Here is a 14,745-nt window from a genome sequence, read left to right on the forward strand (position 1 = left end):
AGGGAAATAGATGGTGACATCTTGCAAAATGTCCAGATTACAGAGGAGGAAGTGCTGGATGTCTTGAAACAGGTGAAGGTGGATAAATTCCCAGGACCTGATCAGGTGTAGACGAGAACTCTGTGGGAAGTTAGAGAAGTGATTGCTGGGCCTCTTGCTGAGATATTTGTATCATCGATAGACACAGGTGAGGTGCCGGAAGATTGGAGGTTGGCAAATGTGGTGCCACTGTTTAAGAAGGGCGGTAAAGACAAGCCAGGGAACTATAGACCAGTAAGCCTGATCTCGGTGTACTTGGAAAGGCAAGGACTGTTTAGGGACAGTCAAAGTGGCGTTGTGCGTGGGAAATCATGTCTCACAAACTTAATTGAGTTTTTTGAAGAAATAACAAAGAAGATTGATGAGGGCAGAGCAGTAGATGTGATCTATATGGACTTCAGTAAGGCGTTCAAAAAGGTTCCCCATAGGAGACTGATTAGCAAGGTTAGATCTCATGGAATCCAGGGAGAACTAGCCATTTAGGTACAGAACTGGTTTAAAGGTAGAAGACAGAGGGTGGTGGTGGAGGATTGTTTTCAGACTGGAGGCCTGTGACCAATGGAGTGCCACAAGGATTGGTGCTGGGTCCTCTACTTTTTGTCATTTACATAAATGATTTGGATGCGAGCATAAGATGTACAGTTAGTAAGTTTGCAGATGACACCAAAATTGGAGGTGTAGTGAACAACGAAGAGGGTTACCTCAGATTACAACAGGACCTGGACCAGTTGGGCTAATGGGCTGAGAAGTGGCAGATGGAGTTTAATTCAGATAAATGCAAGTTGCTGCATTTTGGGAAAGCAAATCTTAGCAAGACTTATACACTTAATGGTAAGGTCCTAGGGAGTGTTGCTGAACAAAGAGACCTTGGAGTACAGGTTCATAGCTCCTTGAAAGTGGAGTCACAGGTAGATAGAAAAGTGAAGAAGGTATTTGGTATGCTTTCCTTTATTGGTCAGAGTATTGAGTACAGGAGTTGGGAAGTCATGTTGCGGCTGTACAGGATATTGGTTAGGCCACTGTTGGAATATTGTGTGCAATTCTGGTCTCCTTCCTATCGGAAAGATTTTGTGAAACTTGAAAGGGTTCAGAAAAGATTTACAAGGATGTTGCCGGGGTGGAGGATTTGAGTTATAGGGAGAGGCTGAACAGGCTGGGGCTGTTTTCCCTGGAACGTCAGAGGCTGAGGGGTGACCTTATAGAGGTTTAAAAAATTGTGAGGGGCATGGATAGGGTAAATAGGCAAAGTCTTTTCCCTAGGGTCAGGGAGTCCAGTACTAGAGGGCATAGGTTTAGGGTGAGAGGGGAAAGAGACCTAAGGGGCAACGTTTTGACGCAGAGGGTGGTACGTGTATGGAATGACCTGCCAGGGGATGTGGTGGAGGCTGGTACAATTACAACATTTAAGAGGCATCTGGATGGGTATATGAATAGGAAGGGTTTGGAGGGATATGGGCCGGGTGCTGGCAGGTGGGACTAGATTGGGTTGGGATATCTGGTCGGCATGGACGGGTTGGACCTAAGAGTCTGTTTGCATGCTGTGCATTGCTATGACTATGACTCTATATAAATACTTTGGTGACAAAAGGAAGCCAAAGGGAAAAATATTCAGCAAATAATTCACTTTCTGAAAGTTTGCTTGCCATCTATAAGTCACAAGTCAGAGATGTGATGGAAAACTCTCCACTAGCTTGAGTGTATTCAACTGCAACAAAACAGAAGGAACTCAATACCATCCAGGATGAAACAAGCCCATTGACTGGCATTCCATCAACACCTTCAACATGCATTCCCTTCATCACCGATGAACTGTGCACCATCTACACGATGCACTGCAGTAACTCACCAAGGCACCTTCGACAACACCTTCCAAACCTCTGGTCTCTGCCACTTAGAAGAATGAGAGCTGCGTGAGGACTCCCAACACCTGAAAGTTCCCCTTAGAGCCTAACACCATTGTGCCTTGGAGCTATGCCACCATTCCTTCTGTGTAACTGAGTCAAAAACCCTTGAGTTCCCTCAGCACTGTAAAGTGCAATGTGTGTTTACAACCGAAGAAGGCAGCTCACCACCACCTACTCCTGGGTAATTAGAGACGGGCAACAGTGCCTGACCCAATCAGCAACATCCACATCTCATAAACGAATGCCAAAAATGAATTATTTACTAGTATGACACATCGATTTTCTGGTTCATATTTCTCTTGAAACAACAAAAACATTTCTCCCAAGTATTTTCAGAGGAAAAGAAACTAACTGATGAGAAAAAGGTTTGCTTCATTTCAAGTCAATTTTTAACTAAGCTGAAAGGCTTGTGGTTACACCCTCTGCTGTTAACTTGACAGTTCTTTCTGTTTTGTCCAGGAAGGAGAAACATCCCTACACCTGGCAGCAGAGATTAAGAAAGACGTGGTTCACTTTCAACAAGAAGATACTCAGATTGTTAAACTTCTCATGGAATATGAAACTGATATCACTGCAACAACCAAACTGGTAATTAAACCTGGGAAAGGTTCCAGCACACCAAGAATTAAATAGTTTTGATGCAGAGTGATATCTTATTTTGCTGTATCTAGAAGGATATGTGAATGTGGGAACCAAATGTGAAAAGTAAGACATAAAAAATACATCAAATATATCAAAATTACCCCTAATGAAATTGAGTGTTCAAAAGAATTTAATAGATCTTTAATAGTTAAGCAATATATAGATATTGGATGAGTGCAGGTTCAGGATTAAGATGGTATGTAATGTGAAAGGAATGAGTTTATGGGCCAAATGACCTCTCTCATTCTAACTTCTAATCCTAACTTGCAATTTAATAATGCAGACTTATTGTCACATGTATATAAAAAAGTGAGAAGTGCTTTTTCATATGTTATATGCAAAGTGTCTCCACGTTTCGGCACCATCTTGAACACTGAATATAATGTAAAACTTCACTGCCATAGAGTTCATCTTTCTCCTTCCTGTTCCTCCCCTGCTGCTCGTCCAATTCCTAGTTGATATTGGCCGAAGACTCTTAAAGGGGCTCCGGGATCTCTGTAAATGGCTCCAGGATATGTGTAACAAGCTCCATGGTCTGGGATCTCTGTAACAGGGCCCCAGCGTCTCTGTAACAAGGCCCTAGGGTCTCTGTAACAGACTCCGGGGTCTCTATACCAGAGTCTGGGGTCTCTGTAACAAGCCCCGGGGTCTCTGTAACAGACTCCGGGGTCTCTGTAACAGACTCCAAGGTCTCTGTAACGGGGTCCGGGATCTCTGTAACAGGCCCCGGAGTCTCTGTAACAGACTCCAGGGTCTCTGTAACAGACTCCGGGGTCTCTGTAACAGACTCCGGGGTCTCTGTAATGGGCCCCGGGGTCTCTGTAACAGACTCCAGGGTCTCTGTAACAGACTCCGGGATCTCTGTAACAGGCCCCGGAGTCTCTGTAACAGACTCCGGGGTCTCTGTAACAGACTCCAGGGTCTCTGTAACAGACTCCGGGGTCTCTGTAATGGGCCCCGGGGTCTCTGTAACAGACTCCAGGGTCTCTGTAACAGACTCCGGGGTCTCTGTAACAGACTCCGGGGTCTCTGTAACAGACTCCGGGGTCTCTGTAACAGACTCCGGGGTCTCTGTAACAGGCCCCAGGGTCTCTGTAACAGACTCCAGGGTCTCTGGAACAGACTCCGGGGTCTCTGTAATGGGCCCCGGGGTCTCTGTAATGGTCCCTGAGGTTCTCTGTAACGGGGCCTGTGTTCTCTGTAACAGGACCTGGGGTCTCAGTAATGGACCCTGTGGTCTCTGCATCGTGGTGTGGGTTGTCTGTAATGGGGTACGGGGTCTCTGTAACAGGTGCCGGGGTCTCTGTAAAGGACCCTGATGTTCTCTGTAATGGGGCCTGTGTTCTCTGTAACAGGCTCCGGGGTCTCTGTAATAGGCCCCTGGGTCTCGATTGTGGGCATCTGCCGTTGCTCCAGTCGCGATTGCTACACCTGACCTAGAGCCATGACCTTGGGGGTGGAAGCATAGTTTCTGTTCCTTCCATTCCCCATCCAACACTATTGTCACCCAGACACTGTCACCCAATTATAAGTCATCAGGTTCCCCCACTGTCCATTTTTCCAACACTAACGCTCCTTCAGGTGCCTGAACCTAGGCGCAGACCTGGAGCTTCAGCTCAGCCTGCGAGTCTGGACTGGGGGAATCAGCCCGCGAACTGCTCTTGAAAATTCTGAGATACGTTTATAACGTGAAATGCACTGTTGCACAAACATTCCCTGCCACCGTGTCCAGCAAAATGGAAGGTGACATTTTTGGATTACGTTTGTCCAAAACTGTAACATCCTGTTCAAACAGGGGTAATTATAGGATAGGGAAATGGGTCTGGATATGTTGCTCTTCGGAGGGTCAGTGTGGACTTGTTGGGCCAATGGGCTTGTTTCCATACTGTAGGGAATCTAATTTAAGCTAAAACACCAGTGAGGCCAGAACGACCTCTGTCATTTTTTTTTCAAATTCCTTAAGGATAGAAGGCATCAATGCTTTCCAGCTAATTGAAAATGCCTCCCCTTAATATTTATATCTTTAGTTATTCCACTGCTGCAACTATTTCAACAGTTGTAAACCAAATTGTGGATTTGCAAATCCATGTCAAATTTCTCCAAATTCCAAACTGCAGGGCAGAATTTGAAAAAATACAATCCAGGAAAGAGTTTGATTTTTCTTTTGAAAAAAAAAAGAAACGGCTGTCGGCAAAATGAGTTCTCATAATAGAGCAAAGTAAAATAATATAACAGGAAAGAGGGAGAACGACAAAAGAGAAGAGAGGGATAAGAAAAGGCCATTCAATCCTGCCAAGCCCACCTGCTCTAATTGATTCTGTAATGCAGCAGATCATTATAGACAGACAATTAAATGTCAGCACTTTGTCTCTGGGATCTGATTTGAAATTTGTCTTTGGAATGTATTGAAATGTGATTATTACTGCCTTTCTAGACACATGAGACGCCATTGCATTACTGTGCACATGTGGGGAATGCTGACGTTCTTCTTGAGGTCTTGAAATATATCAGTTCAAATAGAATCCAGCAGGTCATCAATAAACAATCTCAGGTACCTGTCCATGGTTTTTTTTAAACCCTGCTTATTAGTTGAGTGTTCTTAGATGTTAAGCATGAGTCCTTATTACCTAATTATTTCAAATAGACTTTCCATTCTTGCACACTTGCAAAGCCTGTCCAAATACTCTCGAAAGCTGCTTTACATCTTCCTTACAGCACACGTTCCTGCTTAGCTTTGTATAATCAGCAATTTTGGAAATTTATACACTTAGTAGTCATATACAAATCATTGATATATTATTGTGAACAGCCAGGGCCCAAGTAGTGATTATTATGGTACCCCACTAGTCACAGCCTGCCAATGGGAGAATTACTCATTTATTCCAACTGTCTATTTCCTGTCTGTTAGCCAATCCTTAATCCATGCCATTACCATACTGGCTATGCCATATGCATGCAGTTTGCTAACCGTGCTCCTGAGGGGGCCTCATCAAAAGCCTTCTGAAAATCCGAATACTCAACATTCATTAACTCTCCTTTAATGAGTTTGTTGGTAACATCCTTATGAAACAGCAACAAATTTGTCAAATATGATTTTCCATTCGTAAATCCATGTTGATTATACCCAGTTACACCATTTTCAGCCAAGTGACCAATTGTCACATCCTATATCATAAAATCTAACATTTTCCTTACTATTGATGTGAGGCGTATGGGTCCAGCTTTACTCTCTTGCTCCTTTCTTAAATAATGGGGTGACATTTCTGTATTTCCAATCTATAGAAATCATTCCAAAATCAGTTGAATTTCAGTCGCTGATTACCAATGCATTGACTATCTCTATAGCCAACCCCTTCAACCTTTCAGAATGTAGAGGTACTTAACCAATTTAAGTCTCATTAATTTCTCCAATACACCCTTCTTACTGATACTAATTTCTTTCAACGCCCCATTCTCCCCAGTTATTTGGATCTCACTTCTGGGCGATCCAAAGGACAACCCACCTCTATCACAGGTTACACTTGATGAAAAGCAAAATGGCCACAGTTATTAGAATCCAAGCACCACTGACCCAGATGACACTGAGAGCTGCTCACTGAGGTGTCCTCTGCTTCATGAATGACCTTCCTAGTATCATTACAGGATTAATGGGTTGATTCATGAGCATTCATCTCCATTCACAAATCTTCTGATAGTGAAACAACCACATCAGCGTAGATCATGAGACACTTGGAAATTTACTGGCATTCAGCTCATTCCCTCCTTATCCCCATAGAGCAGTAGGTGTCTGAACACAGCCCAGATGATCACGCAAGCCGCCCTCCCATCCATGGACTCCATCTACACTTCTCATTGCCATGGAAAGGCAGTCAGCATCATCAAAGACCCCTCCAACCCAGTTATAACCTCTTACAACCTCTTCCATCAGGCAGAAGATACAAAAGTGTAAACACAGGTACCAACAGATTCAAGAACAGCTTCTTCTCTGTTGTTATTAGACTGCTGAATGGACCTCTCCAATTTCAAATCTAATGTTTATCTTGCTTTTGTACACCTTTTATGCAAGCATAACTTTGTATTCCTCGCTCTGCTCAATCACCCTTTGATCTGTATACCATAGAGTCATACAGCAAGGAAACAGTCTGACTAGTCCGTACTGAACATAATCCCAAATTAAACTAGTCTCACCTGCCCGCTCCTGGCTCATGTCTTTGTATGTTATGATCTGCTTGTACTGCATGCAAAGCAAAACTTGTCACTGAACATGTGATAATAATAAATCAAATCAAATTAGCCTCCTCCTACTCTACATCCCTGCTGCATTCTCTCATCTCTGCAGTCTTCCACATCTTCTGCTGCCCTGACTTCCAATTGATCTTTGCTTCCTTTCATTACCTGAGGCCTGAGCTGGAGTTTTTACAGTGGATCTTTCTTAACCTCTTTCTTTCTTCTCCTTTAACATTTCTTAAAACCTTCCTATGTCCACATTTGGCCCAGCAAACTGAATTTTAACTGAACAACCTTTAGTGGGAGCAGGGCAGGAATTAGAACATAGAACAGGACAGCACAGGAAAGACTCTTTGGCCCATAATGCTGTGCCAAACGTGACACCAAATTAAACGGATCCCTTCTGGGAATGAGCTGAATGCCAGTAAATTTCCAAGTGTCTCATGATCTACGCTGATGTGGTTGTTTCACTGTCAGAAGATTTGTGAATGGAGATGAATGCTCATGAATCAACCCATTAATCCTGTAATGATACTAGGAAGGTCATTCATGAAGCAGAGGACACCTCAGTGAGCAGCTCTCAGTGTCATCTGGGTCAGTGGTGCTTGGACTCTAATGCCTTATGGGCAGCACGGTGGCACAGTGGTTAGCACTGCTGCCTCACAGCGCCAGAGACCCGGGTTCAATTCCCGCCTCAGGCGACTGACTGTGTGGAGTTTGCACATTCTCCCCGTGTCTGCGTGGGTTTCCTCCAGGTGCTCCGGTTTCCTCCCACAGTCCAAAGATGTGCAGGTCAGGTGAATTGGCCATGCTAAATTGCCCATAGTGTTAGGTATAGGGGTAAATGTAGGGGTATGGGTGGGTTGTGCTTCGGCGGGGCAGTGTGGACTTGTTGGGCCGAAGGGCCTGTTTCCACACTGTAAGTAATCTAATCTGTAAGTAATATAATCTGTAATCTAATCCTTCTGCCTTCCCATGGTCAACATCCCTCCATTCCTTGCATATTTCTGTGCTAATTGAAAAATCCCTTAAATCTCCCGTATGTATCTGCCTCCACTATCATCCATGGCATACCACATTTCATTTAAAAAACTTGCTCCTCACATCTCCATTGAATTTTCCTCCTTGCACCTTAAATGCATGCATCCTAGTATTAGACATTTTAGCTCTGGGATAAAGATTCTGACTGTCAACCCTATCTATGCATCTTATAATTTTATAGACTTCTATCAAGTCTCCCCGCAGCCTCGGTCACTTCAGAGAAAATAACCCGAGTTTTTTTAGCCTCTCCTTGTATTTCATACCCTCTAATCCAAGGACCATCCTGGTAAACCTCTTCTGCACCCTCTTCTAAGCCTCCACATCCTTCCTGTGATATAGTGACTAGAATTGAATGCAATACTCTAAATGTGGCCTAACCAAAGTCTTAAAAAGCTGCAAAGTAACATCCTGACTCCTGTACTCAATTCCCTGATCAATAAAGGTAAACATGCCATGCACCTTCTTTAACGCCTTATCCACTTGTGTGGCCACTTTCAGGGAGCTGTGGACTTGAACCCCAAGATCCTTCTGTACATCAATGCTGTTCAGGGTCCTACCAATAACTGTATGCTTTACCTTAATATTTTATCTCCCAAAGTGCAGCACCTCGTCCTTACCCAGATGAAACTCCATCTGCCATTTCTCTGCCCATATCTGCAACTGATTTATATCCTGCTGTATCCTTTGACAACCTTCTACACTATTGATCAGCAGAGTGCAGGAAATCTAGAAGTCAGGAGACCCCTTAGTCATATGTGAGATTTTTAAAAATAGGACGTACAATACAGTCCATTCGGCCCAACCAGTCCATTCCAGTATTGGAGCTTCACAGCATGTGTTATGATGCCAGCGAAAGGTTACCCATACAGAAGCCAATCAGATTCGGGAAGTGCTGCATTGTCATAAGTGGCAGCTTTCAGATGAAATGATAAACTTAAATCCTTCTTACGTTGTTAGGTAATATGGCACTGTAACGACAACATTCACCCCTCAACCAATATAATTAAAGCAGATTGTCTGGTTGAGGGACCTTGTCACTATTAACAAATTGATCTGGGACTGACTTTCTACTTTTAATTGCAATGTGTCTAAAATATTCTGTCATGAAATTACTAAGTGATTGAACAGAAAATGTTGGAATAAAATTGTTACATTGCATTTATTGCCAGCAAGCAGTTATCTACAGTTTAAGTTAACATTAGGAAATTAGTATTCATATTAGCAGTGGATGTCCTCTGGTCCTGAAAGTTTCAATCCAAATGAAATATATCCTGGAGCATCAGAAGCTAAGGGGTGACCTTATGGGGGTTTATAAGGGGCATAGGTACAGTGAATAGCCAAGGTCTTTTCCCCAGGACAGTGGGGTCCAAAACCAGAGGGCATAGGCTTTAGGTAAGGAGGAAAAGATTTAAAAGGGACCTATGGGGCAACTCTTTCACGCAGAGGGTGGTGAGTGTATGGAATGAGCTGTCAGATGAAGTGGTGGAGGCTGGTACAATTACGACATTTAAAAGGCATCTAGGTGGATATATGAATAGGAAGGCCTAAATTCTGATAAATAGGACTCAAATCGGTTTAGGGTATCTGGTTGGCATGGATGAATTGGACCAAAGTGTCTATTTCTGTTCTGTACAGCTCTATGACTGTCTGACTGTATGCTGGTTTTAAAGGTGAGAAAACAGTTTTACTTTTCAAAAAGCACCACACTAATTCTAAAACTACACAGTAGTCCATCTGTATCAATGTAATTTTGCTAATGCCTGTTTTTATTTCATGCCTTTCATCAATTGTTTGCAATATGGTACTTGCTGTGACTCTGAGCTGGGAGAGAAGGGGGATTTACACCTATTGATTGCTCATGGGATACCATTTCAATATCTGAAATGGTGTTCATCCCGTTCCCAGAGAGTTGGGTCTTGATCAAATTAAACATCACAAGTTGAAAGATACTTGAGGGTTTCAAGTGGCCGAATTCTTATGCTAATGCACTGTGTCCCTTCCTCTGAACCTCAGGCTTGGAGTTTAAGCATCACAAGTTTAAATATGCATCTTGAATAATGAGTCTGCACCTCTGTGACTTTATGACAAAGTTGGCTATGTATTTTCTGTCATATTTTAGAATGGATGTTCACCATTGCTTTTGGCTGCAGAGAGAGGGCACACAGAGATGGTGAAGATATTGCTGTTAAACCATGCCAGGGTAGATGTTTTTGATGAGGTAAGTGAAACTTCCATTCTAATGTCCAGGCATCTAAACTAGAAGTAAAATATACCGGGTAACCAAAGGCTGCAGGACATGCCGAGTATTTGGCTCGGCAGTGTTGAAATCTGTACTTTTTACTCAAAGTATCACCACATTGACTTTTATGTAACTTCTCACAATATTTCCATTTGTATTTTTTAGCACTGTTACTACCTAACAGTGTTACAAACACAGCAAAATCTAAGCTGCTGCCTAAAATTTCACATTCAGTTGCGGAGGCAATAGCCAAGTGGTATTATCGCTGGACTGTTAATCCAAAGACCCAAGTAATGTTCTGGGGACCTGGGGATTTGAATCTCACCACAGCAGGTGGTGTAACATGAACTCAGTAAAATCTGCAATTAAGAGTCTAATGATGACCGTGAATCAATTGTTGGAAAAATCCATTTGGTTCATTAATGACCTTCAGGGAAGGAAACCATCATCCTTACCTGGTCAAGCCTATATTTGAGTCCAGACCCACAGCAATGTGGTTGACCCTTAACTGCCCTCTGGGAATAAATGCTGACCCAGCCAGGGCTGCTGTCAATGAATTAAAAAAAAATCAATGTTCAGCAAGCAATATCCAAATATATTTGCCTGACAGTTTATTGAACTGCTGCTCTAAAGTTAAATAAGTAGCATTGTATGCTGCTTGATATTAACAATACAAGCTCCTGTCATTCTGCTGTGAAGGCTTGTTCTTGTTTGTTGTTGAACAGCATGGTAAGGCAGGGCTTCACTTGGCAGCGGAGAATGGACACGATCAGATCTCAGACATTCTGCTGTGGCACAAGGCCTTTGTCAATGCCAAAACCAAACTTGGCCTGACACCTCTTCACCTGGCAGCACAGAATGGTTACAACAAGCTGGTAAAGCTACTCGTGGAGACCCACGCAGCAAGTATTGATGCACTGTCTTTGGTAAGTTTCTAACTGTAGTTGTTTACTCACAATGAGTTACCAATGGGTTTATAGATTGCAAATGGCTTCTAGGAGGCACATCACACCATTACGAATGACGAATCCCACTCAACATTTGAGCACACACTATGGCGAATCACACATGTAATCAAAGTGTGCAGTCATTGAACTATTAATTAGCCACTTAAGGGTCTCAGTAATGGGTAGGTGGGTCACTCACAGTGTCTGCTGTTCCTCTGTTACAGTTCTGACAGATCAGATGGTGGGGGAGTGGGGATGTAAGTGACAGGAACGCCATTCGTTGAGTTTGACAAATTCAACAGCCTTGCTGCCTGCCAGCAGAAATGTGTAAAACCCTACCACGAAAAGCTGTCCAGGCATTATGTCAACGTGTGAGAAACGTGTTGATTTGGATCTTTGTACAGAAATGCACCTACCAGTGTGTACACATTTGCAAAACTGGCACACAGTTCAAACTGTTTTCGCACTTATTAGTGCAAGAGCTCGGACTGGCCATTAGGTGTTCTGTCAGACTGCCTGCGTTGTGATGGCTGCATCTTTTCAGGCATCTCACTGTAACTAGGTCAGCCAGTTGGACCTCAGAGAGCATCAGTTCCCTGATTAGGGCTGTTAATCTGGGAGCCCTGGCTGACAGATATAAACAGAAGTGTCAGAGGTTCTGTTCATTCTGAGAGCTGGCTCTGAGAGAACTGGATCAATTGCAGTGTCTTTCAATGTGTAAATAAAGGGTGATTTGGTGATGGGATACCTGTCTCTATGGAGTTATTTCAGTGGCGGCGAGAGTGGGATTAATGATGTAACGACGAAAAAGTGCCTACTAGCTGAAGCCCAACTGGACTTCAAACAGACGCAACAACTGGCTTTGTTACTAGAAAATGCAGCAAATGGAGCAAATGAATTGCAGGGTATTCTGTGGATCCCCTCTCTAGTCCAACTGAGTTTGGAGAATACTACTCGAGTGAAAGCAGATGCATAGTCTTACTCAGGACATTACAGAGGGAGAAACCATGAGTTGCAGAACAGTCGGAAAGGTAGTTAAGGAGCTGGGCATTTTCCTCTCGCACTGTTACCCTCTTACCCAAGCAGGGCCATTCCCGTGGTTCCTACACCGAACTTCATCCCCTTGCGCTTCGTGAAGTCTTGTATCCAGGACTGGCATTCCTGATGTCATTTCACTCACCATGTTATATGTCCTTGTCCTCAGTTCTCTGCCCACAGGCAGGTCCAACCCACAGCACCTGGACCAGGATGAGGAGCAGTTCCCAAATGTCAGAGTGGAGATCGAATGCTGCACGTTTGGCACCAAGTTGGCCTACACTGCCCGTTGAGCCAACTGAGCTGATCAGCTCTTGCAGGAGTCTACATTATTTACATTTACATTGTATCCTGGAACTTTTAACAGTGGCAGGAGGGTTCACTTTTTTCCATCAAGGAATGGACTGTAACCTCAAGTATTTTTGCCACCTGCCACTGGTGTATATTAGACCATGTTATAAACGCTCCTTCTCTGGCCATCAAGTCCTGTAGTGGGATTTGAACCTTGTTTTAATGGGTCAGAGGCTGGGGTGCTGCTCACAGTATCAAAGAAAAACCCCATTGGCAGGTGGATAATACGCACAACCATCTGAGCTGCCTGGGTCTCTCATTTATGAAGACTTCAAATTCAGATGTTTTCCTTATCAACCTGTCCAGAGATGTAGCAGGTAGGAAGTAAGCATGGGCTTCCTAGCTCTAAGATAGGAACACTACCAGTTCATCACAAGAACCCTTGAAGAACTCAAATATATATTGAGTGATCTCTGACTGTAGGTGGTGCTGTACTACAGTTTAAGTGTAGAGACCTTAGGATTAGTCAAATACTGTATTGGTTAGTTAGAGGCTCTCTGCTATTCAGTATTACAAATTCAGTGCAATAATGTGTTTCAGTTCCATAAACGCAATTGAATTCTTTTCTAATGGAAGCTTTTCATATGAAAGCATCCTTTAAAGTTCTAAAGCTTGATGAAAAATATATATAAAACTAAATTTACATCCAAATGTAAATGTGACCAATTAAACAAAAAGGATCACCTTATTATGCAATCATCACAAACTGAGGAATGACAAAAATAGGCAACTCTATTAATTGCAGAATTGCAGCTTTAAAAATGTTGTACGTTGTAAGTAATGCCGAACCACACCAGGACACCCATATCTATTTTGACTCTGGATTTTCAAACCTCCCAATCATGTAGCTCCTTTCAGAACCGTGAAAGGGTAACGTCCACTGAATTACTTGTGACATGACAGGCTGAGATCTGTGTGTAGATAATTCAGTGCTCTTTCTTGATAAATCAAGAGACAAGTAAAATATAATGAGACACTGTCAATGTGTGCTGCTGGCAGTCATTGTATCAGGCATTTTATGTGCAAATAAAGTGGTAGACATAAACACAGGATGTGATTACTGGTTATATGGCAGTCAGATGTCCAGTACTTGCAGTAATTGTGAGGGTAGGGTAGCTCAGTTGGTTCGACAGCTGATTTGCAATCCAGAGTGTTGTCAATGGCATGGCTTCAACTCCCACATTGGCTGCAATTACCATGAGCTCCTTAACATCTCCCCTCACCTGAGATGTGGTGACCCTCAGGTTAAACTGGTTATCTTTCCCTCTCTCTTTAAAAGGAGTGAGCACCCAATGATCCAGTAGGACTATAATAACTCTGCCTTTACAGCCAGAATATAGAAGGGTGGTCAGAATGTTTCAGGATTCTGTATCTTCTACCTGACAGAAAAGGTTGTAGGAGATCATTACCAGGATGTGATGGGTCTTTGATGATGTTGGCAGCCTTCCCACAGCAGCAAGCCATGTAAATGGAGTCCACGGATGGAAGGTTGGCTTCCGTGATGGTCTGGGCCGTGCACACAACCTTCTGTATTTTCTTATGGTCCTGGGCAAAGCAGTTGCCTTACCAGGCTGTTATGCACCCGGACGGTGTGCTCTCAATGGTGCATTTGTAAAAATTGGTGAGGGTTCTTACGGATATGCCAAATTTCCTGGGCTGCCTGATGAAGAATAGGCATTATTCTGCCTTCTTGATCATCACATCTACATGGGAAGTCCAGAACAGGTAGTTGACTATCGTCATTCTGAGGAACTTGATGCTCTCCACCCTCTCAATCTAGTTCTGTTGATGTAGATGGGGGTGTGTTCTCCTCCTTGCTTTCTGAACCCAATGATCAGCTCTTTAGTTTTGCGTATGTTGAGAGAGAGGTTGTTCTCATTGCTCCATGTCACCAAGCCCTCTGTCCCCTTCTGTATTTTGACTCATCATTGTTAGATATCCGTCCCACTATGGTCTTGTCATCAGCGAACTTGTAGCTGGCGTTGGTTTGGAATTTAGCAACACAGTCGTGGGTGTACAGAGAGTACACTAGGGGGCTGAGGGCACAATCTTGGGTGGCTCCAGTGTTGAGTGTTATTGTTGAGGAGGTGCAGTTACCCATCTTCACTGATTGCGCTCTGTGGGTCAGAAAGCTGAGGATCCAATCGCAGATGGTGGAGCCAAGACCAAGGTCGCAGAGTTTTGAGATCAGTCTGGAGGGAGTAATGATGTTAAAGGTGGGGCATGAGTTAATGAGCGGGGGTATAATGTAGGCATCCTTGTTGTCCAGATATTCCAAGGATAAGTGTAGGGCTAAGAATATGGGGACCTGTTACGTTGG

The 14,745-nt window shown here is 43.4% G+C and overlaps 1 protein-coding gene across 1 annotated transcript in view; it reads left to right on the forward strand.

Annotated features, from left to right (window-relative positions):
* trpn1 (transient receptor potential cation channel, subfamily N, member 1) overlaps positions 1–14,745 on the forward strand; it is a 221,800-nt gene that overhangs the window by 127,437 nt on the left and 79,618 nt on the right. Inside the window, exons 14-17 of the mRNA XM_087986636.1 lie at positions 2,403–2,531; positions 5,020–5,136; positions 9,973–10,071; positions 10,818–11,018. Coding sequence (XP_087842762.1) covers positions 2,403–2,531; positions 5,020–5,136; positions 9,973–10,071; positions 10,818–11,018 — 546 coding nt within the window. The remainder of the gene's footprint in view (positions 1–2,402; positions 2,532–5,019; positions 5,137–9,972; positions 10,072–10,817; positions 11,019–14,745) is intronic.

This window comes from Chiloscyllium plagiosum, unplaced genomic scaffold, assembly GCF_037043375.1.
Source record: "Chiloscyllium plagiosum isolate Xiang-an unplaced genomic scaffold, Cpla_swu_hap1 HiC_scaffold_4, whole genome shotgun sequence".
Taxonomy (NCBI): domain Eukaryota; kingdom Metazoa; phylum Chordata; class Chondrichthyes; order Orectolobiformes; family Hemiscylliidae; genus Chiloscyllium; species Chiloscyllium plagiosum.